The sequence below is a fragment of the Clarias gariepinus genome, chromosome 2 (genome assembly GCF_024256425.1).
Source record: "Clarias gariepinus isolate MV-2021 ecotype Netherlands chromosome 2, CGAR_prim_01v2, whole genome shotgun sequence".
Lineage (NCBI taxonomy): Eukaryota > Metazoa > Chordata > Actinopteri > Siluriformes > Clariidae > Clarias > Clarias gariepinus.
The window spans coordinates 37,430,582-37,455,915 of NC_071101.1; the positions used below are offsets into that span (position 1 = coordinate 37,430,582).

The 25,334-nt window shown below is 39.4% G+C and overlaps 3 protein-coding genes across 5 annotated transcripts in view; 2 read left to right on the top strand and 1 right to left on the bottom strand.

Annotated features, from left to right (window-relative positions):
• The first annotated feature begins 2,739 nt into the window (after nt 1–2,739).
• Nucleotides 2,740–10,379, top strand: cd164 (CD164 molecule, sialomucin). Its single transcript, XM_053491012.1, has 6 exons — nt 2,740–2,897; nt 5,338–5,415; nt 6,564–6,620; nt 6,784–6,894; nt 7,023–7,067; nt 7,173–10,379. Exons 1-6 carry the CDS (start codon nt 2,840–2,842, stop codon nt 7,331–7,333), a joined length of 510 nt encoding a protein of 169 aa, XP_053346987.1. The 5' UTR covers nt 2,740–2,839; the 3' UTR covers nt 7,334–10,379.
• Nucleotides 10,380–13,163: 2,784 nt separating this feature from the next.
• cep57l1 (centrosomal protein 57, like 1) lies at nt 13,164–18,365 on the bottom strand. Of its 2 annotated transcripts, none has more exons than XM_053485012.1 (11): nt 18,204–18,365; nt 17,514–17,682; nt 16,328–16,504; nt 16,079–16,200; nt 15,875–15,985; nt 15,423–15,500; nt 15,205–15,294; nt 15,033–15,098; nt 14,704–14,933; nt 14,445–14,589; nt 13,164–13,653 (listed from the first exon to the last, which is right to left on the bottom strand). In XM_053485012.1, the coding sequence occupies exons 1-11, from the start codon at nt 18,225–18,227 to the stop codon at nt 13,435–13,437; spliced, it is 1,431 nt and encodes a 476-aa protein (XP_053340987.1). In that variant the 5' UTR covers nt 18,228–18,365; the 3' UTR covers nt 13,164–13,434. The 2 variants fall into 2 exon arrangements, with proteins under 2 accessions (XP_053340987.1, XP_053340980.1); XM_053485005.1 differs by having other exon boundaries at nt 16,328–16,507; nt 18,204–18,362.
• A 4,447-nt stretch (nt 18,366–22,812) lies between these two features.
• sesn1 (sestrin 1) overlaps nt 22,813–25,334 on the top strand; it is a 37,734-nt gene continuing 35,212 nt past the window's right edge. The window contains exons 1-2 of one of the 2 annotated variants that reach the window (XM_053515551.1): nt 22,813–22,852; nt 23,360–23,703. In XM_053515551.1, coding sequence (XP_053371526.1) covers nt 23,404–23,703 — 300 coding nt within the window. In that variant the 5' untranslated portion in view covers nt 22,813–22,852; nt 23,360–23,403. The remainder of the gene's footprint in view (nt 22,853–23,359; nt 23,704–25,334) is intronic. The other variant, XM_053515540.1, reaches the window with a different exon arrangement.

Consider the following 25,334-nt stretch of genomic DNA (forward strand, 5'->3'; position numbering starts at 1 on the left):
CGAAAATTAGGATGCCAGTGCTGAAGCCACTCCAAATTGTCCTGGTTGTTGTATGTTTGAATTTTTGTCATACTGAAGGCTCAATATTCTTCCCTAAGGTTCTGTAAATTTGGATCAATATTTTATCTGTTTGGCATGTACTGCTTCACAGTTTTAAGTACATCTATACTATGAAGCTCCCACCACCATGCTTCACCTTAGAGATATTAAAGGCATGAGCCATTTGAAAAGCCGAACCTGTATTCTGTGTGATTTTTCTCCAAGGGTCGCTATTTTTATTATATGTTTGTTATAAGCATTTTTTTTATCACATAACATGTGAATTTTACTATATAAATTTTCCTTTATAGGTTCCTGGTTGGATCCTGATCTGGTCTGTTCTGTGCTTCTTTACGGTTTCCTTTGATAACATTAAGTATTCCTAGGTGTGAATGTACAGTATTTTTGTGTTCATGGGTATGCTTGGGGCCCTGTGATGGACTGGCATCCCACCCGGTGTGCATTTACAACTTACACCCAATGTTCCCAGGATGAGCTGTGAATTTACCACACCTGGGTGTAGGAAAAAAATAGCTACAGAGTGTTATGGGGTATTTAGTAATAAAAAATATTATGTGCAACGTTCATAGAAAATTTGAGAAGAAAAAAAGTCTTATGTATTTAATATGTACAGGGACTTTCAACATAATGTACATACGCAGGACATGAGAGCAATCTGGGTGCTAAAACTTATAAACACATAAAGGACTGTTTCAGTGAGAAGTAGAAAACCAAACATGATTTGGCTTCCCAAATTAAGCATTGCTTATAGTAATAATAGACCTTATACCTCTTATATGAAATCATACTTTTAATCTGTTTTATTTTTTTTTTATTATATGCTCTATATCTATATAGTCCATTAATTTTGTATATTTGCACTACAAACCAAAAGATTTTTTTTTTTTTGTAATTTAATGTAATTAAATTCAAGTCAAATGAGGTTTCGAGATTCCAATAATCTATTATTCATAAATGAATACGTTAATAAATAATTTCCTGGACAAAATAGTAATCGTTATCTCTGGCGCCATCTAGCGGCGAAAGGTTTAGGATGGCGCTGATTTCAAATACACATCCAGGCTACTACACAGACTGTTTATAGCTAATTAAAAATAAGTAAATAAATAAATAGTGTTTGGTGCTGTATAATACTTAAACTGCAAAGGAAAACCAGATAACAGTTTACACGAGGTTCCTTGGTAGAAGAAAAGATGTATTGTGGTATTAAGTTCGAGAGGAAGGTGCCAACTTTTAACGCAGAACTTTTAGAAAAGGAGCTCTTTCTGGGAAAAAAAAATATGCATGAATATACATATGTGTGTATATGTGTATATACAGATAGAGTAATTCATCCAGAATATGGACAAAAATATGTACACCCTAAACAATGTTTGTACACCCCTCACTACACTCCAGAATGCTCTTATATGCTGTAGCATGACAATTTCCATTTGTTGGAAACAATTCCTGTGCACAAAGCAAACTTAAAACTCCTGATATCAATTATATAAACTGGAACAGGAGCCTCCTCAGCATCCTGGTATCAGTAGCTGACCTTGGTAATGCTTTTGTAGCTGGAATGAACAAACTCAAATCCCCATGTCAGAATAAAGTAGACTCAATTTCCAGTTTATCCCAACTGGACTCTGTTCCGTGGGGTGAAGTTCAGTCATGGCAGTTTCTCCTCCAAAGACATGCAGATTAGACTAATGGTGGTGTGTGAATGCGCATGGGAATGTTGACCTACCACGGTCGTAAAAATGGGAAAAAATACAGTGGTCACTATTGGCCTCCACACTTCCTAGCTGTACTACAGAAGTTCCTAGATGTACGGATTTATGGAATTATCCGAGTCTTTGGACTGTGGGAGGAAACCCACCAAGCACGGGGAGAACATGCAAACTCCACGCACACAGACACAAGGTCTGAATCGCACCCTTGAACCTGGAGGTACAAGGCGACAGTGCTATCCACCTAGCCACCATGCTGCCACATTCACAAGTGGGAATAAGTTCTAATTAAACCAGATAACCAGGGAGAAACCCATGTAAATATGAGGAGAACTTGCAGGGAAGCACAGCACAGACAATTTGTAATTAGGATTAAACCATGACCCTTGGAGCTGATACCATGTACACTCACACTACCAAGCACTTATTTGCATAATTGATTTAAAAACTTTTATAGGTTATAGGTTGTAATAAAACAACATTGTTTTATGTACTAAACATATAATAAAAATAGCAATCCCCAAAGAAAAATCTCACAAAACAGGAACTGACTTGTGCCTTTAATATCTCTGGGGTGAAGCATGGTGGTGGGAGTTTCACAGTATTGGGTGTGCTTCACAGTTTTAAGAATAGAGAATTATTAATAAATAAACAAATAAATAAATAAATATAAAAGGTTACTAGTCTTAATCCCAGGTTTAAACGTCCTCCAGCAGGTGGAGACACATGATAAACTGGGATTAAAGGGTTGTATAGAAGTTGAAGCAGAAGTCTCTGTAAGATTTTATCCTGTAGTAAACCTTTTGTGTATTTTTTATGCATCCAGATCACGACCTGGACTCAGAATATATAATGATTTTATAAATTGGCTTTTCTTTTTTAGATATTTTTTTCCCCCTGGGTGGCGAAGGGGGAGGGAACACGTGGCATTATGAAAAACCTGCCACATGACTCGCAGAGCAGGAAGTGCGTTTGCTTCAGTCTCACACACTGTACTGTACATCCAGCAGGCGAGTCCGTCCTGTCCCGTCGGATAAGAGAGAAAAGAATATCAAGGTGACATCAAGATGTTTTGGAGAATTCTCTGTGTGACAGTCGTGCTGGCTGGTTTTGGCTCTTGTATGGGTAAGTACACTAACTGAGATGAGATTGAGCACTGGCCTGTGCGTGTGTGTGTGTGTGTGTAAAATAGAGAGAGAGCGCGCGCGACCTGCGCAGTCTCAAATCGAGCTGTTTGGCATTCGGTTTAGCATTAGCATTAGCCATCTAGCTTCCTTTTTTTTTGGTTTGTTTTATTTGGTCGTGATTAGCTCTTTAGTAAAAAAATAAATAAAATAAAGTGACACATTTGCGGACAAACTTCAAGTTTAAAACATATTTAATATGTGAAATGTTTTTTTTTTATAATAGTCACCAGGAGTAAAAGTAAATCTTTTGGCCCTCTGTACAGTCTAAAGCCGAGCAGCTGGTGTGTTTGTATGTTTTTAGTAACAGTTAGCCTGTTAGCCACTTCAGAATCACCGACGAAGGTTGCATCACACAGGAAACATTTCAGTGGTTTACGATTTTTAAAAAGTAGTTTATTTAAAAAAAAAAAAAAAAAAGGGGGTTTCCAAGTTGTCTATCAGGTTACAATACATGTTTACAAAATGTGCTGCGTTTAATGGCCGTCTGTCACTGAGATGAACTGAACAAAAGCCATGGATTATACGATTTATTCAACAGTTGAAAGTGTAAATACATATTTAAAACTGGACATGGATGTATTCGAGGCTTAATCTTATTGAAAAACCCTGATTAGTGGTTAAACGTGACATGTTTGTGCTGTATAAATTATGAGGTAGCCATGTTTAACCTGTGATCCCGTCTGTCTTGTTTCTCCCAAACCAAACACTTCACCCTGACAGAGATCATTTTACAAAATGTCTCCTGGCCTGAAGGAAACTTCTAGCTTGGGTGCCTGGCATGAGTCATGAAAACTCCAAGATGTCAGCAGCAGAATGTTTATGTTCATGGAGCAGCTCCTTTCTCAGGGAGCCTTCAAACCAGTGACTTGGCTTTTTTCCCCCCCCCTTGTTCTTCTGGTTCATGTTGCACATGTTTGTTTTTGTTTCGTTTTTTTTTTTTTGAGATATGAAGACGCAGCTTGTGACGACAATCACGAGTGTTTAAAGAGATCATTGAAGAGATCCTTGAGCTCGTCTGTGTGTTCAATGTTACTGTGCATAAAAACATTTCAGACACTTAGATGGCACATCAAACCCAAGACATCCAAGTTAATAAGTGTTATGTGGACTACGGTTCAGAAGGACCCAGGTTCAAATCTCCTCACTACCATTCAATCTTCAACTGCTTTGATATGTTGATAGTCTTCCGTCTGCTCCACAACTAGGCACAGGTTTTACACCAGATGCCCTTTTCTTTGGATTAAATTTAGATTTGGATTTCCAATACCTCCCTGTCACTAGGGGCACTCCCATATTAAACTACTACTACTACTCAGTCGGGAGGGTAGAAGACTATCACGCGTTTTACACCGCATCTTTTTAAACTGCTCGCTCATACGCTGTTCGGGGCAGCGTAACACACTTGGAGGATAACGCTAACCGCTGCCTCCTCTTGAGTGAGCTCACAGATGCCCCTAATTGGCTGTAGAGCTGTAATTAATGTGGAAGCACTAAGTACCTCTCATCCCTCCCCCCGGAGAGAGCTCGGCCAATCAGCTCGCGATCTTCGGATGATAGGGCGAGAGCTTTACCACTGCACCACTCGGAGGCCCAGATGCCCTTTTTCTGATGCAACCCTCCCATTTAATCTGGGCGTCCAGTGGCTTGGGTTTGGACATTGGTAGGGCAAATTGAACCTGGTATAAAAGCACCTAGTATAAAACAGACTTTCTATCAGGATGTATTACATGGCCCAGGCACAGATATGCTTATAATAACGTCTTACTGTGAAAACAATTTGATCCATTAGATGGAAAAACAGAGTGTGGAAAACATTGAATAATAATTTTGTCTATCACAACCAGCATGTATTTTCTTTTTTGTCCACATACCAGAAAATTTTTTGTACCACTACAGCTCTTTGGATCCATTAGCACCTTATGCCGCTCACATCCGCACAAGTGGGCTGTGTTAATTCAGGGTTGAGACAGGTTCACTTCAAACACTCTTGAACCGGTTGTTTCGGTTTACACCAGAGTGAGATACCTGTCAGTCATCACTTTTTTGAATGAACCATACAAAGGGTGAAACCGCTAGAGGATTTGCATAAACTAAATGCTATGAGATGTGACATCACTTTAGTCTGAAGATGATTCTGTTTATTGTTTAAATGTCCGAAATTTTACTATTTCCTTAACACAAGTCTCAGAGCTCCCCTAAAGAGTGTGTGTGTGTGTGTTAATGGTTAATGCTCCAGCTGAAATAACTTGATTTTTTTTTTCATACCTTTTTGTTTCGCTTCTTCTCGGAATGTACTGGTTTAGTGTTTATTTAAATGATTTGGGGGTCCAAAAGTGAATTTCGCCTAATCCTTTAACTCTGGATTTTTTCCTTTCCAGGCACAGAAGTGAACTGTACAGCCAAGACTTCTTGTGTGGAGTGCACGAATGCTCAATGTTTATGGATGACATGCTCGAGTAAGTACCGTTTCCTTATTCCTTTTTCTTATTTTCTTTGTCAACAGAATGTTGCTTCAGCAGAACAGTGTTGGACACAAGAAACGAGCGTAAACAATTACAAAACGATAAAGTGTGGACTAAACTCCTTTACAGAGATAAAATGGGCTTGGCGTGGCAAGTAGGAAGCCGAACAAGATGACCATGAAACTGCGTCCATCCATAGAATTTTAACAGCACTTTCTGTTTTCAGTGCAAATTGATGGTTTATCACGAATCAGGATCCTCGTTCTGTGCTTTGAGTTTATAAGCAGCTACAGTATTAAGGTTTAGCGTTTGGACAACTAACTCCACCCTCTGCCACACCCCGCAATGTTATCCAGGAAACTGTATTACCAATAAACCTCACTGGAGCTGAGTCATAAAATCTTTGGAGTGTTCAAAGAGCTCATCCCCTGTCTGTACAAGGTGCTCTTCACTATCAGCGTGACATTTTTTATTTTATTTTATTTTTTTTAGGACTGCATCTCTGAAATAAATCAGTGCAAATAAACAGAAAAGCCAGGGAGCCATTTGCACACACACAGACACACACATGCACACAAACAGTATGTCTCATTGTGTTTAAAAAGAAAAAAGCTTTTAGGAGCATTATAGGGTGGAGTGGAAGTAGTCAGACAGGACCGGTTAGTACAGGGCAGATCTGTAGGCTATATTAAAACATAAAACATGGTGTATATTGAGCAGTAGCATAGAAGAGTCTAAATCTGCAACGGTATAAATGATTAATCCAAGCACTGTGTATACGCACTTGGTTTATAGCCTGATTTGTGGCCGTGTAAAGTAGAGAGGTCAGAAGAAGGAGCGACCATGTGGGTACAGAGCCAGAGCACGGGGTAAAATGACACTCCCGGCATGAGTGATAAGATCACTCAGTTCAGGAAACTGTAGCATGTGCCATCACGTCCAGTAAGTGATCTAACCAGTAGGGCCAATGGGCCCAAGAGCTGTTAAAATCTCTCAACTAATAAATTTAAGCAGGACTACTGACATGATTCTTCCATCACATCCCTGCTTCACGTTTGGTATCAGGTTCCAGCAGAACGCACTGCATCCTTCCATGACTAGAACGAATAAACCAATACCAATTTCTTTTCTTTCTTTAATAGATACCACCACCTGTTATCCCACTTCTGATACAAACTGCACCAACACCACTTGCTCAGGTAAGTTCTTCCCCTCTCCCCCACAATCACTGATGTGTAAACCTGTAACTGTCTGATTGTTTTAAACTTTGTACTGTTACACAGTTGAGTTCAGTCTTATAGTTTTATAGTCCAGATATCAGCTCTAGACCAAACTAACACTTCTATTTTTATTTCCTTTCAGTCACTACAGCTCCTTCAACAGAAACCACTGCGTTGACCACCAACGCCAGTGTGACCACCACCAGTGCTACATCAGCAGTCACCAACACCACCGCCACCACTAATGCTACATGTAAGGTTTTCCAAAAGTAATCCGTTAAAGTGGTACTTTTATCTATATGAGCTTTTTGGTACAAATTGTAAGTCAGTTGCTTTTTAATGTCTTACCCTAAATATTTTTATATTTTTAAATTTTTTTAGCTGTGTCGACCACATCTACTACCACTACAAGTACCCCCATTTCCAGTAAGTGCTAATTCCTGCCCTGCACGTGGATTATTCCTTTGATAAAGAACAGGTAGTCATGACTATTTCCGTTTGTCTCTCTCTTTCTCTGTCTCTACCTTGCAGACACCACCACGGTAAGTCCGTCCCCGACTCCTCAGAAAAAATCCACGTTCGATGCTGCCAGCTTCATCGGCGGGATTGTCCTCGTTCTTGGCCTTCAAGCCGTCATCTTCTTTCTCTACAAGTTCTGCAAGTCCAAGGACCGCAACTACCACACTCTGTAAAATATGGCACCACTTAGACATACAGCGTTGCACATCAATGACATGACCCCCGCCCAAAAAAAAAAAACCACACACAAGCGCACACAAAGAAAATTGTCACTTACCCCATAGACAAGCCTGTCTAACTTTTTCATTACATTCTTCAGCAGGTTTTCAACACCGCTGCTTTAAAGTTGGAGGTTAAATGTCAGCAGTACACGCTTCCTTATACTTAAGTGTAACCTAACCAGGGTTATGTTTGGACGCGTAAGAGTTTTAGACACACTGGCTTGGTTTTTGTATGTTTTTTTTTTTTTTTCATTTTCTCTTTTCTTTTTTTGCACATCTTGTAAGAGAGGGTAAATCCAGTCCTCCCTCAGAATTCCACTCTCCTTAAAGCCATAGATTTATGTCAAAAATAATAATTTTTCTTTTAAAAAAAAAAAACAATTTTGGATAATTTATTTCTTACTTTAGCTTTGCTTTTTTTAAAAAAAAAAAAAAAAATCACTTTCTGTTACTCTATGTGGAGATTTTTTTTTGGGTTATTATTGTTTTTTTTTGGTTATCATTTATTGTTCTTTTCATTTTCAGCCAAATGAGAGCTCATGATCTGTTCGCAATAAATCCTAATAACCGGCTCAGTCCTCAGTTTAGGACTTTAGCCACGGTGTTGACAGGATTATAATGAATATAAAACGCCACTAGCCAAATTCCTTACTAAAACAGTAATAATTAATTGTATTGTTTAAACCTGAAGTGTTCTTTTTTTCTTTTTCTTTTTTTCTGTCCCTGATGGTTGGGTCGAGTGAGTTGCCTTGCTTGTCGTCCCCCTTCATCTTCTTTGAGCCTTAAAAGTGTGAATGCATGAGAATAGACTCTAGTCTGCCACTTCCTGCTGAAGCAGGGTGTGTGTACATGTGTGTGTTTGCGTGCTTGCTCTAGATTATCAGTGAGGTTGAGAGAGGCTGCCAGCTGGACTGTTTGCTATATTCTACAGAATATATTAATTAACAATTAGTTAATTCCACGTCATGGTTAGTGACTCATTCTAAAGCCTTGGCTCCGTAGCCTAAAGCCTGCCTTATGCTTTGCTGCAGCTTTTACATGCCCTTTATCTTGATCTGTCTTTTAATAAAAAATAAAACAAATCTGGAGGTACTAAACACACCTGCCAGAGCAGCTGTTTTTTGGTTTTTTTCCCCAAAAATGTTTGTTTTTTTTATCAGAAAGAAGGAAGCTGGGCAAGAGGTCAAAGGGCATTCACATTCTAGTTTCGTTGCATCCAAGCTCAGAAAAGTGCATAAAAAGTTTGAGTAGAGGGGTAAATAAAGGAAAGGTGGTGTTGAAAACTTAGTTTTATAAAAAGAAGATTAATGATAGTCACCTTTTTTTTTTTTTTTTTTTACCTGATCATTTTTTATTTATTTGCACTTCACACGGTGACTTACAGTGCTCTGTCCTGATTGGCCAACGGCTTTTGAACCCTTTTTGAGGACAACATTTACTTCTTGTTTTTTGTTCTCTCTTTTTTGACACAAATATGATCCCATTCGATCCAAGCTGCTTTCTAATGCCCGGATCTGCTGCTTCCTGATTGGCCAGCTCTGTGTGGGTGTGGTCTTACAGTGCTGTGTCCTTATTATCCACCTGCATGAGGAGAAGTATTACAATGCCGTGTCTTGATAGGCCAGGCTGCTTTTGAATTATTTTGGAAGACAACCTACAAATCTTTTTTTTTTTTTTTTTTTTTTACACAAATCTGATCCCATATGATCCTGGTTGTTTCTGTCCAACACGGGATCATTTCTTACACAGACCCGTATACTTCTTCCCTCGTATTTAATAGTCATATAGAAGGCCATTTTTGGTTCTAATACACAGTAGATGTGTGATTATTATGATGGTTTGTTGAAGCGAAATCCATGTACGCAGCACTGCATGTTATTCCTGAAGAAGCTTTAGTGCCTGAGATGAAATGAAGATTTGGAGATTCTGATTAGTTTGCTGCTAATAATCTGATGCTGTGTGTTCTGTCAGCTTGGGTTTGTTCCGTGCCATGATTTTATTACTACTAATATCTTTTTTTTTTGTTGTTGTTGTCCTTTCTGACTTAATGTTTGCTGTCATTTAGCTTTTTAGATCCTGCTGTCAAAAGCTTCCTGTTTCAACCAAAACCACTTTTGTGTTGTTTGTAAAAAAAAAAAAATCAAATGCTTTTTTTTTTTTCTTTTTTAATGCCAAAGGAGTCCTGAGTGTGTCAAACAGCACTGGTAGTATTTCTCTGAGTGTCAGTCAGGTTAAGGGTTAATGCAAATGTTCAGTGCTCGCCGTAAAGGTTCCTGGTGTAGCAAGGATGTGTTTACTTTAAAGACTAAAGTCACATTATTGTCAAGGTTCCAATTTTTTTTTCTTTTTAAACATAACATAAATTGTTCTCTTTTTGTCTCGATTTTCATCCTCCATGAGACCCCAGTCACTAATGCTTCAACATGATCACGGTTCATTTCTACAGAACCAGCCATAACAAATGGTTCTGAACTCACTGAATTTTATGAATTTTTTTGTGCTTCTTCTTTTCTTCCCTAACTGCTATTATTAGTTTCCTCGAAAAACAAAGTGCCTTAACGATGTCAAAGGTTGGAAAAAAAAACTTAAGATCGTCTTTTTGTCTTTAAGACAAAGTCTGCATGTTTGTGCCTGAGCAAAGACTTATTTTTGTTTCAACTCTAATGCTGTATGATGTAGAAAGCTGAGAGCCGAGTTAAGTGGAAAGCTTAATCTTTTGTGTGGGTTTGTATAAAAAACCCGACGCTCATTTCCTTCTCTCGAGTTACGTAAAGTACGAGTACGTGCGTATATGAACCGTGGATGACCTTTGCACCTGAGAGAGAGCGTAAAATACACACTCCTGCACCCAACAATTGCTGTTTCTTTATGTTGCCACGAGGTCTGCCTTAAAATGTTTTCAGCTGCGTTTTTTTTAATTGTCTTTAATTTTGCAGTGCTGATTAGTTGTGAAGATTGAAAATTCAACCAAGAATTAAAATCTGAGTGATAAACAATATCCAAACTTGTGTGTGATTTTTTTTTTTAATTTTTTTTTCTCTCCGAATACTTCATGTATACAAGCTCAAGTCCAGTATTTTTAACTTTTAAAATTCAGTTTAAGAGGATTGAATGTACTATGCAACAGGACATGTACGTTTTTAGCACTTGATATAATGACATGGAGGAAAAAGCTGCATAATTACCACTTTCCTAGCCGACCTGTAAACGCCTACAACAAACCAAGCCTTGCACTACTGTCCTACTTTCCCCACTGGTTCACCTGAAGGGAAAAGTTTTTCTGATGCTGAAAATTAACCTCTTTAATAACTGTTTACATTATTCAAAATTTAATTTGTGAGGCAAAGCATGTTCTCCAAAACAGTTGAAGTTTTGTCTCTCTCTCTTTCACACAGTTGCCCATGTTTTGGCATCAAAGCATGCCTCTGGGGTTTTATTATTTCTACGCTTAGTTACAGGATCAATTATTGACCAATACGTGTGCTTTGCTAGTTTTATTCGACCTTGTGTTGCTCTAAGGCGTGGTACTGTCTTTAAAATGCTGTAGGAAAATTACAACCCAGTAATCTGCCTTGTGTCCTTCCAAAGCCCTCATTTTGCTTAATATCACACTCCTTTATGCGATTACTCATCTTCCCCCAATGTTCTGTCCTGTTTCCTCCTTTTTTTTTTTTTACAGTTAACAGGATGAGCCTCTAATTTTTGATGATCAAGCAAAAAAAGATAAAAAATCACTGTCCTGTACAGGATGTGTCGAAAAGTCCGTTACACAATCACAAGATTCGTTATGAATTTTGCTTACAATCATGTATTTAGTCATACTCTGCTTTTCGCTAATTTAGCATACTTGTCCTGTGACCACCGGCATCAGAGAGCCAAAACAATGACACCTGATCAAGTGCAAAGTTTCAAGAATATCTGTGTACAATGTTCTTTCTTTTGCCCCCGCACACAAAGCCACCTCCATAAAGACATGCAGTGTCAAGGTTGGAAAGGAAGAGCCCTGACTGACCTCTCGACCCAGCTTTAAACCGGAACTGGAGCGTCCTTGTCGTCCTGACATCAGTGCCTTACGCTCTCCTAGCTGAACTGAATCCTGAACAGTGAGCCTTCCCAGAAAACGAGAGTAAAAAATTCCTCTAAAAATTAGTGCGATACAAGAGTTTATCAGCAACATTCAGGAACTCTTTGCACAAAACAGAATTCCAATCTCGTTTCAATCCTACGCTCTTCACGAATAAGACGAAAACTGAGATAAAATCTCAGGCATTCTCAAGTCTTGCCTCGCACCATGTCTAATTCAGTTTATCCAGACACACAATCCAATGACACACTCGCATACAAACTCCACTTTCTCCTGCATCCTGTCCTCATTTTTTGTGTGTTTGTTTTTTCTTTTTCTTTTTTTAAACAGGAATAATTTTTAAAAAACACAGACTGTATTCCTTGGAAATGTGAAGCGCTTTATATATCAGCCATTACTTTGATTCACACCACAGTCTTGTCATACTGGTTAGATAAGTACAACTTAGACACAACCAGTGCAGCAGCTGCATTTCTTTCTTTTTTCTTTAAATAGAGTTATTTAGGGTTTAAAATGATGCTTATGACTTCTCATTTTTCTTTTTCAAGTCCTGCTATAATGTTCCTGGACTCTGTGGGGTTTTCCAAGAGCTGTATGTCGCCGGAGCAGCTGTCCCTTTTGCGTGCTTCACACACATTTGTCCATGTCCTTATTATGATGTTTGCCCCCAAATCTATGAACTACATGACCTGCCTTTTCATGGTACAAGTTTCCATGGCTCAGCTTTATTATTTTCAAATAACCATCACTAAATATGATAAAATATGAATAACTTAAAATCTTAGGTTGTCATCAATTTATTAAATGAGAAATTCAAGACAAGCATGTGTTTAAAAAATTAAAAAATAAAACGAACAGACTTGGTGCACACATAAATCTCATTTATGGAACTATGAGTATTACTAACTGTACTGCGTGGTATTTAAACACTGTGTGAGAATTTCACCTACATCACGAAACTCATTAAGGTCACATGAATATAGCAGCAGCAGGAGCAAAAACAAAACCAGTCCTGCTTAACAAAACCTAACCTTGGTTAACTTGTCTTGAATTTCTCATTTGCAGAAGACAGATGTTAAAACCAGGTAAAAATTGATGACACAACCTAAGATTATAAGTTATTCATATTCTACCATATTTAGTGGTAAGGTGAAAATAATAAAGCTGAGCCTTTGCATGTGCTTGTCTTGCCTATAGAGAGAATAACCTCATGTCCCAGGTCATGAACCATGGCAAAAACTTTACTTAGAAAAGAGTGAATTAAAATAATTTCATAAGCAGCAGTTAATTCAGCATTAATAATTGTTCTAAAAATAAAGCTTAAAGCCGTAATATCTGGAAGATACAAAATTTACCCAAACAAAAGTAAAAAAAAAAAAAAAATCTTTAGGGGATTTCTGCTGAGCTTTAAATCTATGCCTGCTAGAGGTACTTACACTACATAAGCGCCCCAAAGTATCATTCGCCCATGTGCTGTTTACACTTTCTGAACCTGACCTGACCCCTGAGCACGCTGTCTGGGCGGTCACCATGGTGATATACCTAACTGATTACAAAACCAGAAATCCTAGCTCTAAGATCAAACTAAGCCCATGTGCTGCACTTCAAACCCCGTCCCTTATCCTTTTTAAAAAAACGAAACCAATGCTTATCTACGGCTATTAACAACATTTATAGAGAGGAAACTCCTAGCACATGACCATGGCGATGTTTTATTAAAATATTCATGTATTTATACAGTGCAAATATACAAATATATATAAAAAAAGCATGACAATTAAAAATAACAAGAAAACTGACAAAAAACATGGGTTAAAAATCTACAAGTCAACCATTATAAATCGTCCATAACAAACAACAAACACACACACACTATACATCCTTAAAGCGATTATTACTTTACATTTCATTCCAGCACTCTCCTTGACTTCCTATCCGCTGGTTCAAAATTGAGTGGAATGTTAAAGAGCTATGTTTCCCAGGTAATGTCCTGTTTTCTGAGACTCGACTGTATTTTCTGGGCGTCTCTGAGAACCTGGAGTGTTTGGTGTCTTTGTGGTCTGGAGGGCGAGGCTTTTTCTACAGAAGAGGGCACTACCTGGACTCTGGTTAAACACCGGCTGTCAGCGCTTGCTGCGCGCCTGGGCTTCCGGGGTGTCTTCGGGCTGCACCAGGAGAGCTTTTGGACCTGGAAATGATTTAATGCACACACTGATAAAGAGCTGAGCAGCTTAATGCACGCTGGATTCAAATATGAACCTTAATATCATCAGAAGCAAAGTGTAAAACATAACACAGTATTAGCATTCTGTTTCCATGCAGTAACGTCAGCTGAGAAAAATACTGCTCTATCAAAATAAAGCCAGGCTTAAAGAGATTGCAGATAATAATATCATCATCAATAATGATGGGTATCTACAGTACCTGTCAAAAGATGGTTGATGGGTTTTGCAAAAGCACTCGACAATACTGTTCTTGGAAGAACTGTTACAGAACAGCTGACCTTCATTTATTAAAATAACACCTGACTGTTGCCGTTGTTGTTCTAGAATGTAGAAAAAAAATCCAAACTTGTGTCTAAACTTTTGAGTGGTGCTGTATATACATAGTGTGATTACTGTTTAAATCAGCCAATGCTGCAGTTGGTAAAAATAAGAGCTCAGGTGTTTCCTGGTAGCCAATACAGATTTCCAGAATTAGAAATTAGATAGTTCTTTTCGTTGACCCAGTCAAACAAAGACAAAACCCTTGGTAATGTATTTCCTCTGACTACTACATAAACACAGTCACATGAGCATGGTTTATCCTGAACTATGAAAGGGTCTTATCTGAAAGGAATTATCTTCAATCTGCAACTTCTCCGTTTTTATCCAAACTTTTTTTTTTTAACCGTGATATTTTTATCCGTCTCAATCTCAGTCTTCCAGGTGTGTTTTCCCTAGCCTATTAATCTCCCGGCTATGGACAAAAGAAACTTACGGTTTGCTGGTGCTTGCGTAGTTTGGTGATTTGCCCCGCCTTCTCCTCCATCCTCCTGACTAAGCAGTCCAGCTCTCTCTCCAGATCCTCCCTGAGCTCACGTTTCTCAGTCTCGTCTATCTGCCTAACCAGCTCCTGATGTTCACTGCAAATCACATAGGTCTGAATTACACAACTGTTTTAAACAAACACTTAATGTACTAGAGGATGTGATCCTGAATCTTTGTATCATAAATCTTGCATGCATGCAGTTACGCACAAGCTCATGTGGCCCAGTTCATCCTGTAGAGCCAGAAGCAGATCAGAAAGGCTGCCCAGGGCTGCAGCAGCATCATCGGGCGATTCCGGGGCTCGGTGCAAGCCAGTGCGCTTTTTAGGTTCAGACCCAGGCAGAGACTGCATCCTCTCACACAGCCGAGGCTGCCTGGTCTTCAGCAGATGCAGCACTGTCTGAACGTTGGCGTTAACCGAGTGACTGGGGCTTGTTGACTGGCACCAAAACAAAAAAGAACGTTCAGGACTAAAACAGTAAAAGCGAATGCTTTGTCAGATTTGTGTGTAAGGATCGGTAACAATAATGATGCTCACAGTTCCAGCGACGAACGGCATTTGCTTGACCTTGGAGACACACCGAGGAGCATCATTAACAGGTTTCTGAAATAAAAAAATGACTAAATCTGAGCTATAAATCCATTAACAACTTTGAATACAGTGCCATCTAGTGGTAAAAGCATTACAATGCCTCTGCAAAAGTCATTACCTTAGTTGAGGCCTTCTCTTTGTTTTTCTTCTTTTTCTTGGTTTTCACTTCAGCAGCCAAAAATAGGTTTGCCTCCAGCTCTCTCTGTAACTGGATTCAGAAAGCATCTTTACTACAGCAGCAGCATCTGCACATATTTAATTCACAGCCAGAGAGAACTTCTTTATTCACTTCCATGGCTTTGATAGTTTGTAGGCTCGACGCCTATGTTTACATACCTCCTCGGCTTTCTCCTGTACAAGTTTGCGCTCATGTTCCTCTTCGAGTAACTTCCGTTCCAAGAGCTTGATCTTCCTCTTGAGAAAAACACATTAGCACAAGGATTAAAAACAGTAATTCAGTATGATGCTCCTCTCCCAACACAAAACAAAAAATCATGGTCTTAATGGTTTTCAAGTCTTCTGACTCTAACACTCCCTGCCATTGTCGGGCCTGTCAACATTGTCAAATGTCTCAAATCCTAATCCAGAATACTGGTCCTCAATATAGACCTATAGATAGGTTCAAAGGCTGCGTGAGAGGTGCGTACAATTCAAGGGCTAATCCTAGGTTAGTGTTCGCACTTAGTGACTTATATAAGATATAAGAACATCGGGATATGTGAGGTGGCGATTTTATGCACTCTTTTAAGTGTGTGTGAGTGTAAGAGAGACAGAAAATATGTCCATACCTCTGCTTCAGACTGTGTGTTAGTAAGCTTGATACACTCTTCCTCCAGTTTTTGTAACTGAGCCTGGATCTGTGGCTCAGTGTGTTTGCTCTTCTTCTGCTGCACCCGCTCCTATAAAAGATTATTAACAAGCAGTAAAGCATCACATACAACATACCATTAGGGATTTTTGCCTCACTCATGTTATTTTATCAGATCACTCACATCTCTGTCCACTGGAGGCGTTTTCACGCTTTGTGCTCTCTCCACCATCTTCCTCATGTATTCCAGTTGTTTTTCCAGAAGGGTGCATCGAGCTTCTGCCGAGTGCAACTGTGACACCAGCTCTTCACCAGCACCAGAGAAAGAAAGGGTTTGGCTAATAATATACTATCACGTGTCTAACAATATACTATTACATGTCATAATATATATATATATATATATAAAATAAAAAAATGACAAGTGCAACACCTTTTCTCTTTGAAGACTCTCCCTCTCTGTCCTGTAGCTGCTGCTGACTGCTTTGGTTTCCAGAGCTGCCAAACTGGCGCGTGGCCTGAGCAAACCTCTCTACATTCTTCTCCGCCTGCTGACGCTCCAACTCCAGGCGCCTCATCTTCTCCTGCAGAGTCTTCAGTGCTGCTATCACTGCTATTTATACAACACGCACACACACACATCAGCATGTTATTACCACTGATATAATAAATGATCATAAAAGTGTTATCCCTATACTTCAAAGCAATAACGTGATATTTTAAAAAAATCAAGCCATTGATCAATTTTTTATATCTAGAAAAAAAGTCATTTTTTTTATCCATAAAAGGCACTGAAATGTGAACAAATACATAATTTTTAAAGTTTATACAATAAATACAATTTATTATGATATAAAGGTGTCCATGATGAAGTCTAACACAATTTAATTGATGACAATATTGATATTAGCTCACTTTAAAAAGGGCTAATTGTGACTTAAAAAATTAAGAATAGAGAACAGGGAAGGATGGACACGTGGATAGATAGAGCTGAATAGGTGGATGCTCTTTTATTGATCCATATTGATCTTTTATAAATGGAAGAAAAGTATGCATGACTGATGGATGGATGGATGGATGGATGGATGGGAAGCGTGCATGCACAGCTAGACAAAAAACATGAATGAAAGGATGAAGCATGCATGTCTGGATGAATAGATTGGTGAATAGAGAACACGGATGGTTGGAATTAGAGTATGCACCAATGGAGAACATACTGTAGAACATTGACACTTAGGCATTTGGCAGACGCTCTTATCCAGAGCGACTTACATTTTTTTTTATCTCATTATACATCTGAGCAGTTGAGGGTTAAGGGCCTTGCAACTTGGTGGTTGTGGGGTTTGAACCTGGGATCTTCCGAACCGTAGTCCAATGCCTTAACCACTGGGCTACCCCTGTGTAATTGATGGATTGATGAGAGCAAGCATGCATGGGTGAATTGAAGAGAGAAAGAATTAAAAAGAATGTTGATATAGTAACAAAGACAAGCTTTAGGTGTGCTTCTTTCTTCCAGTTGGCAGGGAATGCAGTGTTTAGTACGCACTGAGGCGGAGGACAGCTGCAAAAAAAACAAGATACAAGATACAGAATTTTATGCATCACTTCAGTTCCTTCACCTCTGCTCCCAGGGTCAGGCGCTGTGTGATGTGTGTGTCTGCTGGTCCTCATCGGGTCGCTGCTGGACTTGTCCTGGTGTTGTCCCATCAGCCGTGTGCCCATCTTATCCGGAGGAGCGTAAAAGCTTCCGATGTAGCTGTGTTTGGAAGGGGAATCCAGGCACAGGGACTAAAATAAAAGTGAAGAAGAAGGACACTTCACTTGGGACAGAGCTGCAGCATTAGTTTATTCCTTTACATTTATGTTTAACAAATGTTAAATAAGTGTTTGTGCATAAAATCAAGCGCCGCGTAACTTTAAGTAACGTTTACCTTGTCAGGTCATGATTAATAATTACTTCTGCTAAGAAAGTAATTTTTTTTTATTATAGTAGCACTAGCATGGCTAAGTTTACCATGAGCAAGGAATAACTTAGCTTATAAAGAGACTTAGTCATGTTAGCGAAAGAGTGAACATGTAAACTTGTGGTGAAGCAGTACAATAAATTATATATGCTAATAATCACCCAGATATGATAGAGAGAATATTTGACTTAGCATTTAAAAAAAATTATTTACGTTCTGACAACTAGCATAATGGTGCGATAGCTAAGTTAGCTAACTGTGCTAAATCTAACGTGAGTTCGTTCGCCGCTATCACAGGCACCTCAGTTAAAAACTTATTTTTATTATAGTTATCTATCTATTTACCGATTCTCGTACATAGTCCATCATCTATTAATTACTCCGTGTATTAGCTGTTTTACACTGTATGAACGTTAAACTCCAGGTTGAAGCGTCCTCCTTCCATAGCGACTGCACTGACTGGATTACCAATGGCGCCTATCGCTGATTGAAGTGCACTAGATAGGGTGAGACGTAACAGCTTTCGGGACTACGTAGTGCACGTGAAGAGAAGGTAGTGCTGTATTTGTGATTGGTCCATTAACAGCTGTTGTTGACGCTGCTCGTGCGTACAGTTTTAAATTTCCCTCTTTTTCTGCCGCGCTATAAGCAGTTCCGCTCGCGCACAATATAGGCATGGGAGTTCCGAATCTTGTATGGGAGTCGAATCAATTGATTCAGCTCACCAATAAGTGTGACTCTTTTGATTTGTATCACTTGGGAATCATGTGTATAATGGAAATTCTGAATGTTTTCTGTGAGTCAAATTATTTGATTCCGCTCACCAATAAGGGCCGACTCTTCTGACTTACAAAATAAGTGTACAGTGAATTTCTAATCTTTCTTGTGAGTCTATGTTATAGCCAAGTTATTCGCTTTTCAAAATGTGTCATTCTTGTGAATCGTGCAGGTAGTATAAAGTCTGACATCTCATTCTAACAGAGGCGGGGGTTGCGAGTTGTCTGTGTGTGAGTGTGTGTGTGATGCAAATTCTGAATGTTTCATGGCTAGACAAATCATGTGACTCAGCTCAACTAAAGGAGCCGACTGTTTTGGCTTCCAAAAATATATATATCATGGTGAATTGTGTGCAGATCAGTCAGATTTTTTCATCGGTTTCCTACTTTTATTAAATCATATAAAATTGGGGAGGCATGGCAACTTAGTGGTTAGCTTTGTCACCTTGCACTTCCAGGGTCCAGGTTCGAGTCCCTCTTCGGGGTTCAGACATGCAGATTAGTGTAATGATTCTTGTTATGGCTGAAATAGTTTAATGTAATTGGGTTACTAAAGCAGATTTAACAGGGAACCCATCCTCATTTGGGTGAAACGGATAGCAGGGATTGATCTGCATCAAACTCTGTGAGACTGGAAGTTCAGTATAACAGGAGATGTGTTTAAGTTAAAATTGGGTCCAGTTCATTATTGGACGCTCAGGTAAACTGTAGGAAACTCCGGTCCTAAACTATCGAGCGTCTGAAGTCTCAAGTCCTAAGATAACAGCTGTCTGCATCAGCCGAGGACAGGACCGTCTTCTTGGAAAAGTGAAACCGTCTCCAGTCACCACATGTATCCTAGAGAGACCACACCAGGCATCTATGCGACGAGATCTCCAACTAGAAGCAGGACACCGGTACAAGTCAGACAGCTCCAAGGGGCAGAGGGGGTCTGGATCACTGGCAGCTCAGGAGCAACATATATAGCTCGACAGAGAGATAGGTAGAGGGAAAGAGAGAGAGAGAGGGGAGAAGAGGAGAGAGCAAAAGAGATGGAGAGATGGCAGTTAGGTATGGTCACAGTCAAACAATGTATAATGTAAATGTATATTTAATGCAGAGTGCAAGCAGGGTCTCCGGCAGTACTAACTATGAAAGCATAACTAAAAGGGAGAGCCAGAAGGAAACACAGACATGAAGCCTCCCTGAGATGTAAATCAACCAGTCACTTCACCATCGACAAATCTGAGTGATCAATGAGAATGGGGTCGACCGCATCTAAACATCCCAGTTCACTATAATACTCTACCTCCATGAGTCCCCCAGATCTGCTTTTTTTACCCAAGGCAAATCTACTTACAAAAATGCTTGGCTAAATAAATAGGTTTTTAGCCTGGACTTAAACACTGTGACTGTGTCTGAGTCTCGAACACTATTTGGAAGACTATTCCATAACTTTGGGCTTTGTAAGAAAAAGCTCTGCCCCCTGCTGTAGTTTTCATAATACGCGGTACTGACAAGCAGCCTGCATCCTGTGATCAATGTATGCGTGGCGGGTCGTAAGACACTAGAAGTTTACTCAGATACAGCGGTGCGAAACCATTTAATGCTTTATACATCAATAGTAGTATTTTAAAATCGATGTGAAATTTCACAGGGGGCCAATGCAGTGTGGATAAGATAGGGGTGATGTGCTTGTATCTTCTGGTTCTTGTGAGGACTCTCGCTGCTGCTTTCTGGACTAACTGAAGCTTGTTTATGCACCTAGTTAAACAACCAGACAGTAAGGCGTTACCTAGAAGTGATAAAACCTAGAAGTGATAAAAGCATGCACTAGTTTTTCTGCATCATTTAGTGACAATATATTTCTTATCTTGGCAATATTTCTGAGGTGAAAGAATACTATCCTGATAATATTATCTACATGTGCTTCAAATAAAAGGCTGGAATCTATAATCACACAGAGGTCTTTCACTGTCGCACTTGATGGAACAGAAACGCCATTTAAAGTTATGCTTCCTTTTCTTGTATTAAATTTATCTTAGATGTAGAAATGTGAGCTCAAATAATATAATTTTCTATTTCTAACATAGTCGCCTCATTTGTAAGCAATAGGTTAGACAGCTGCAAAATAAGCGTTAAAGGTTGAACAAGTCAATATGCCTATATATTGATCATATGACCATTAGATTACTGTAAGTATCAGAGAATATGAGAAATAATAGAACAATTCTACAATACAGAGACACTGTGTAGGCTTACAGCTTTGATGTGAGGGTCAGGTGTTCGGATACTTTGGGCCATATATTGTATGAAAATATAATAATAATAATAATAATAATAATAATAATAATAAAGATCCTTTAAGGTTTACAGCTGCAAGGATTTTTATGGACACTTGCACTTGTGGTCTCACTACAGTGGTTATGAATGTCGCATGTATATGTAAGCTCGTGTTTATGAGTCTATAATTTAGTCACATAAGTAAAAAATATATATATATTTCTCATTGGAACAAATAGTGGTTAAATTAATACATTCCTTCAGTGTAACATATCTGCTAAAGCTTAAACATTAATGTTTTGTAATACAAAAGATGGTTTTAGTGCTCAGTTTGCCAGCTATGTTACTAACAGATCTTCTTACTGCAACTCAAAAATGTTAAATGATCAGAAACTAATGATGTCATTGTGTTCATACTAGTGCAGTGCTTCTCTCTGCTTCTTTAACTATACTTCAGGATCAGCATTCCAATGATCCCTTTATCTTCTCTTTAAAACAGTTGGATTATGAGCACTTTCATGAAATATTAAAGTGCTGAGACATATGTGGACTGATAACGGTAATGACGTAGGAATGATGACTGATTATCTACACTACTGGGTAACAAAGTTGATAATTTCCTTATTGTGTCCCATAATTTTAATGGTAGGAGTCGCCTGGTCGATCACTTCTCATTGTTATGAAAAGTTTAATGTCATATTTAAGCAAATAATTACAAATATAATTACATTTACTTTAGTTTTCTTTTAATGAATAACACACACCCTTATCACAGTGTTTTTAAAACGTATGACATGGAGAAGAAAGACATAACTTGATGCTGGTGACTTGGCCCTGGGACAAATCAGTTTTGAGTTGGGTTACTTTTAGTAACTTGGTTGCCAGAACTTTTGCAAACATTAATGTATTTACTCCTTCTATCTAGTACTTGTACTGCACTGGGTCGCAGGAGGTTCGCAGCCGATCCTAGGGCACTGACGTGAATGTATTGATAAATGTAAATTATTTAAATGAAAAAATAATCTAGTTAAAAAAATTATTTTTAGTATTTAGATTTTTGAAATCAATTAAAATAGTTGTTGTTAACTTTACTAGTTTTCATTCATAATTTTTTAAAACCAAGAAGACTTTAATTGCAAAAGTGAACATTGACCCATTGTAGTGGGTAGCACTGTCGCCTTGCACCTCAAGGGTCCAGGTTCGATTCCCACCTCTCGATTCGATTCCCATGTGCATGCAGGTTTTTTTTACTCCGATTTTCTCCCAATTTGCCCGTAATGTGTGTGTGTGTGTGTGTGTCTTGGGAAAGACTCCAGGCCCCCACAACCCTGTACACAGGATAAAGCTCATGATACATGAGTGAGAGTGATATATTAGGAAGTGTGATTAGTTATCTATCTGTATGTATTTAGTCTTACAGTACAAATGAGCAAACTCTGAATTAGCTGGGGTTTTCTGAATGCAAATACGATATGAAGATGACACTTGTTTGATTTCGAGGCTTATATTCACAGTGATGTATATTAATAGGAACAGGCTAGTGCAATGGATTAGGGTGGGTAATCTGAGGATGTGTTGCAGTGTGTGTTTTAGAGAAAACCAGGCTGCTGGGTTTGCGATAAACAAGTGCTGGCGGGGCTCCTGAACACTCTGGATGTCGGTAGATGCGGTTTTGTCTTTTCCCGAGCTGTATTCAGTGGTATGCGGCCTGCCGAGTGCGGACACTACAATCCCCACATGTCCGTCTTCCGTTCCCTGGGCAACGCCTCTCCTGCTCGCTGATAGGTCCGCGCTGTGCTCGGCTCCGCCCACTCGTGGCTATCTTTCACGCGATTCGCGGACGCTGTTGTCAGTCATGTGTTTACTCGCCTCGTCCTGCATAGACACCCTCCTCCTCCTGAGAGAGCTTGCTGTTCGGGACCGGACCGCAAATCGGACAACAATGCTGTAAATGCTGTAAGTCTTCTTGGTTGTTTTTTTTTTTCTTCTGAGATCAGACACATGGAATTAAATCAGTATTTTGTGAATGTGTTTGGTTTTTCATTTGTCATGCTGCTCTTTGAGTCGAGTAAACGGCTACTGCACAACTTACCCTTATTCATGCATGACATCTTAAGCTTATAACATGCACAGCAATAAATCATACTGTACTTATTATTAAAGTTATTAGAAGACCTATATCTCTATCAGGTCTGATCAGCAGGTAAATGCATGCAAGGGAAGTGTTTTAGTTATCTCATGAGCAAACATCTCATGTCATGATGCATGGGGGCAAATTATATTTCATGGGGGCATATTAATATCTTGCACATAATAATAATAATGCACAAAAAGATCTTTTTTTTAAATAATGCAGATCTGACATGGCTTTGCTATTCAAACACCCATAACAATCCCCATCACATACCTGCACACACACACACACACACACTCATGCTTTTTCATTCGATCATTTTTCCACAGCTTCCATCAGATTTAAAGCGTGAAAAAAAAAAATCCCTACAGTGATGGATGTGAGAGATGGAACAGCTGCGTGGGAAGCACTGGCCAGCCGGGACTCGTGTTCCCGAGATGCAGCCATGGAGCACATCGAGCAGGAGGTGAAGAGGAAGGTGGAAAGCATAGGGCCAATCATGAAGTCATCATCATCATCATCATCGTCGTCATCATCATCATCATCGACATCATCGTCGTCGTCATCATCTGAAGATCTTAACTGCATCCTGGCACGCATTCTCATGCTCTCCAAGAGGTGTCCTTACGAAGACGTCAAGGAAAAATGCGTCTGGCTGCTCCGCAGGGTTCAGGTGAGAAAAACGTTTAGAAAAAGAAAGCGCATAAGAGCCAGCAAAGGGAGACAAGGCAGTGAGACCGGACAACGAGCAGGCATAGTGAAAAGAGAAAAGGAGGGAAAAAATTATGTGTCAAAAAAAAATAGGGTTGTCTCAAAGCTTTAGGATTCGGCTACGGTCTCTGCACAGTTTCACGTATTCACCCTGTGTGTTTGAGTGGACTTTCTTTGGGATGTCTGGTTTCCTCCTGCTTCTAATTTAGGCGTAGTCATGCTAAATGGCCCCTAGGTGTGAACGATAAGCTCCGCCTATCATCACCACCATCAGAGAACCAGAAAACGTGACTGAGAGATGAGATTATTCCGCAGCTTCCTTTCGTCGAATAAATCTTTGACAGTTTAAGCGGAGATTTCGTGACACAGTGCCAAAGCTCATGTCTGAACATCCAGTTACGAGCAGATGCCTTAGGCGTTGGATTTAAACAAATATCACATGTCGTTACATGAAACGATGAGGTTAACCAGTCAGAATTAATCCTCTCATCCTGCAAGTTGTATGTGAGCTCAGATTTCAAGCTGAGCCATTTTTATTACATACGTACATAGAAACAGTAAAGTCGAGACACAAGCTCAATTGTGAGATCCAAATCTAAAGCCAGGGCAATGTATTGTTTGTGAGTGTGAGATGGTGCTTAGAACTGCGCCTTGCCAGGCTTGAAGGGGGGGGCGGGGGGAGTTGTTTCCCACAGTGTGCTTTGCTCAGGGTCACAGGGTTCGACTTGAAGCGGAGAATCAGTAGCACTTCTGTTTCACGCTTTACCAGACAGCAGTGGATGACCAGAAATATTTTTAATCGATTTAAGTGGATGATCAGGTTATATATATGTAAAATCAATGTGTGTGTGTGTGCGTTCGCATGTTCGAATGCACCTTTCTGCCCTTTAAGTAACTCATGTTGAAGCTAAACATTATAGCTTGTGATGTCATATAAGCAGGTTGTATCCTTATATATATAGAACCTGATTTCTTATTTTTCAACGAGGTATAATTTGCAGGATGTCTCGTGACTCATGGACATCTAACCAAAAGATCAGAAATTCCTGAAGGCATGCCTTATTTTCTAATCATTTATCTAAAAACAATTAAATGGGCCAGGGGTAGCTCAGTGGTTAAGGCATTGGACCACGGTTCGGAAGATCTGAGGTTTAAACCCCACAACCACCAAGTTGCCACTGTTGGGCCCTTGAGCAAGGCCCTTAACCCTCAAATGTGTAATGAGATAAAAATGTAAGTCGCTCTGAATAAGAGCGTCCACCCAATGCCTAACTGAAAAGTCATGACATGCGTTCTAATTCTGCGGATGTCACACTGGCAAAGACGTTGTGAGTGAAACGAGACGCCCCGGCCCTCGTGTTGCGGTGAGGGCATATTTATGTTAACCTGTTGTACTATATTAGCCTTGTGGTAATTAACACCAGTGTGTCATTTCATTACCCCTGACACTCACTTTACTGCATGCAGATTCCAAACACACACACACACACACACACACACACACACAAACCTATATTCTGTCAAATCAGCTCAGGGCAAATGCACCAAACAAGCTTTATTTATTTAATCATCAATTCTGCAAAATTTCAGACG

Bases quoted from the DNA above. Each gene is read 5' to 3' on its own strand.
- cd164 (XM_053491012.1), top strand. From the start codon at position 2,840: ATGTTTTGGAGAATTCTCTGTGTGACAGTCGTGCTGGCTGGTTTTGGC. The intron at 6,621-6,783 runs GTAAGTTCTTCC...ATTTCCTTTCAG, and splicing joins CACCAACACCACTTGCTCAG to TCACTACAGCTCCTTCAACA. The intron at 7,068-7,172 runs GTAAGTGCTAAT...TCTACCTTGCAG, and splicing joins TACAAGTACCCCCATTTCCA to ACACCACCACGGTAAGTCCG.
- cep57l1 (XM_053485005.1), bottom strand. From the start codon at position 18,227: ATGATGGACTATGTACGAGAATCG. The intron at 14,934-15,032 runs GTGAGCATCATT...TTTTGGTGCCAG, and splicing joins TGCCGTTCGTCGCTGGAACT to TCAACAAGCCCCAGTCACTC. The intron at 14,590-14,703 runs GTGCGTAACTGC...TGTGATTTGCAG, and splicing joins GAACTGGGCCACATGAGCTT to TGAACATCAGGAGCTGGTTA.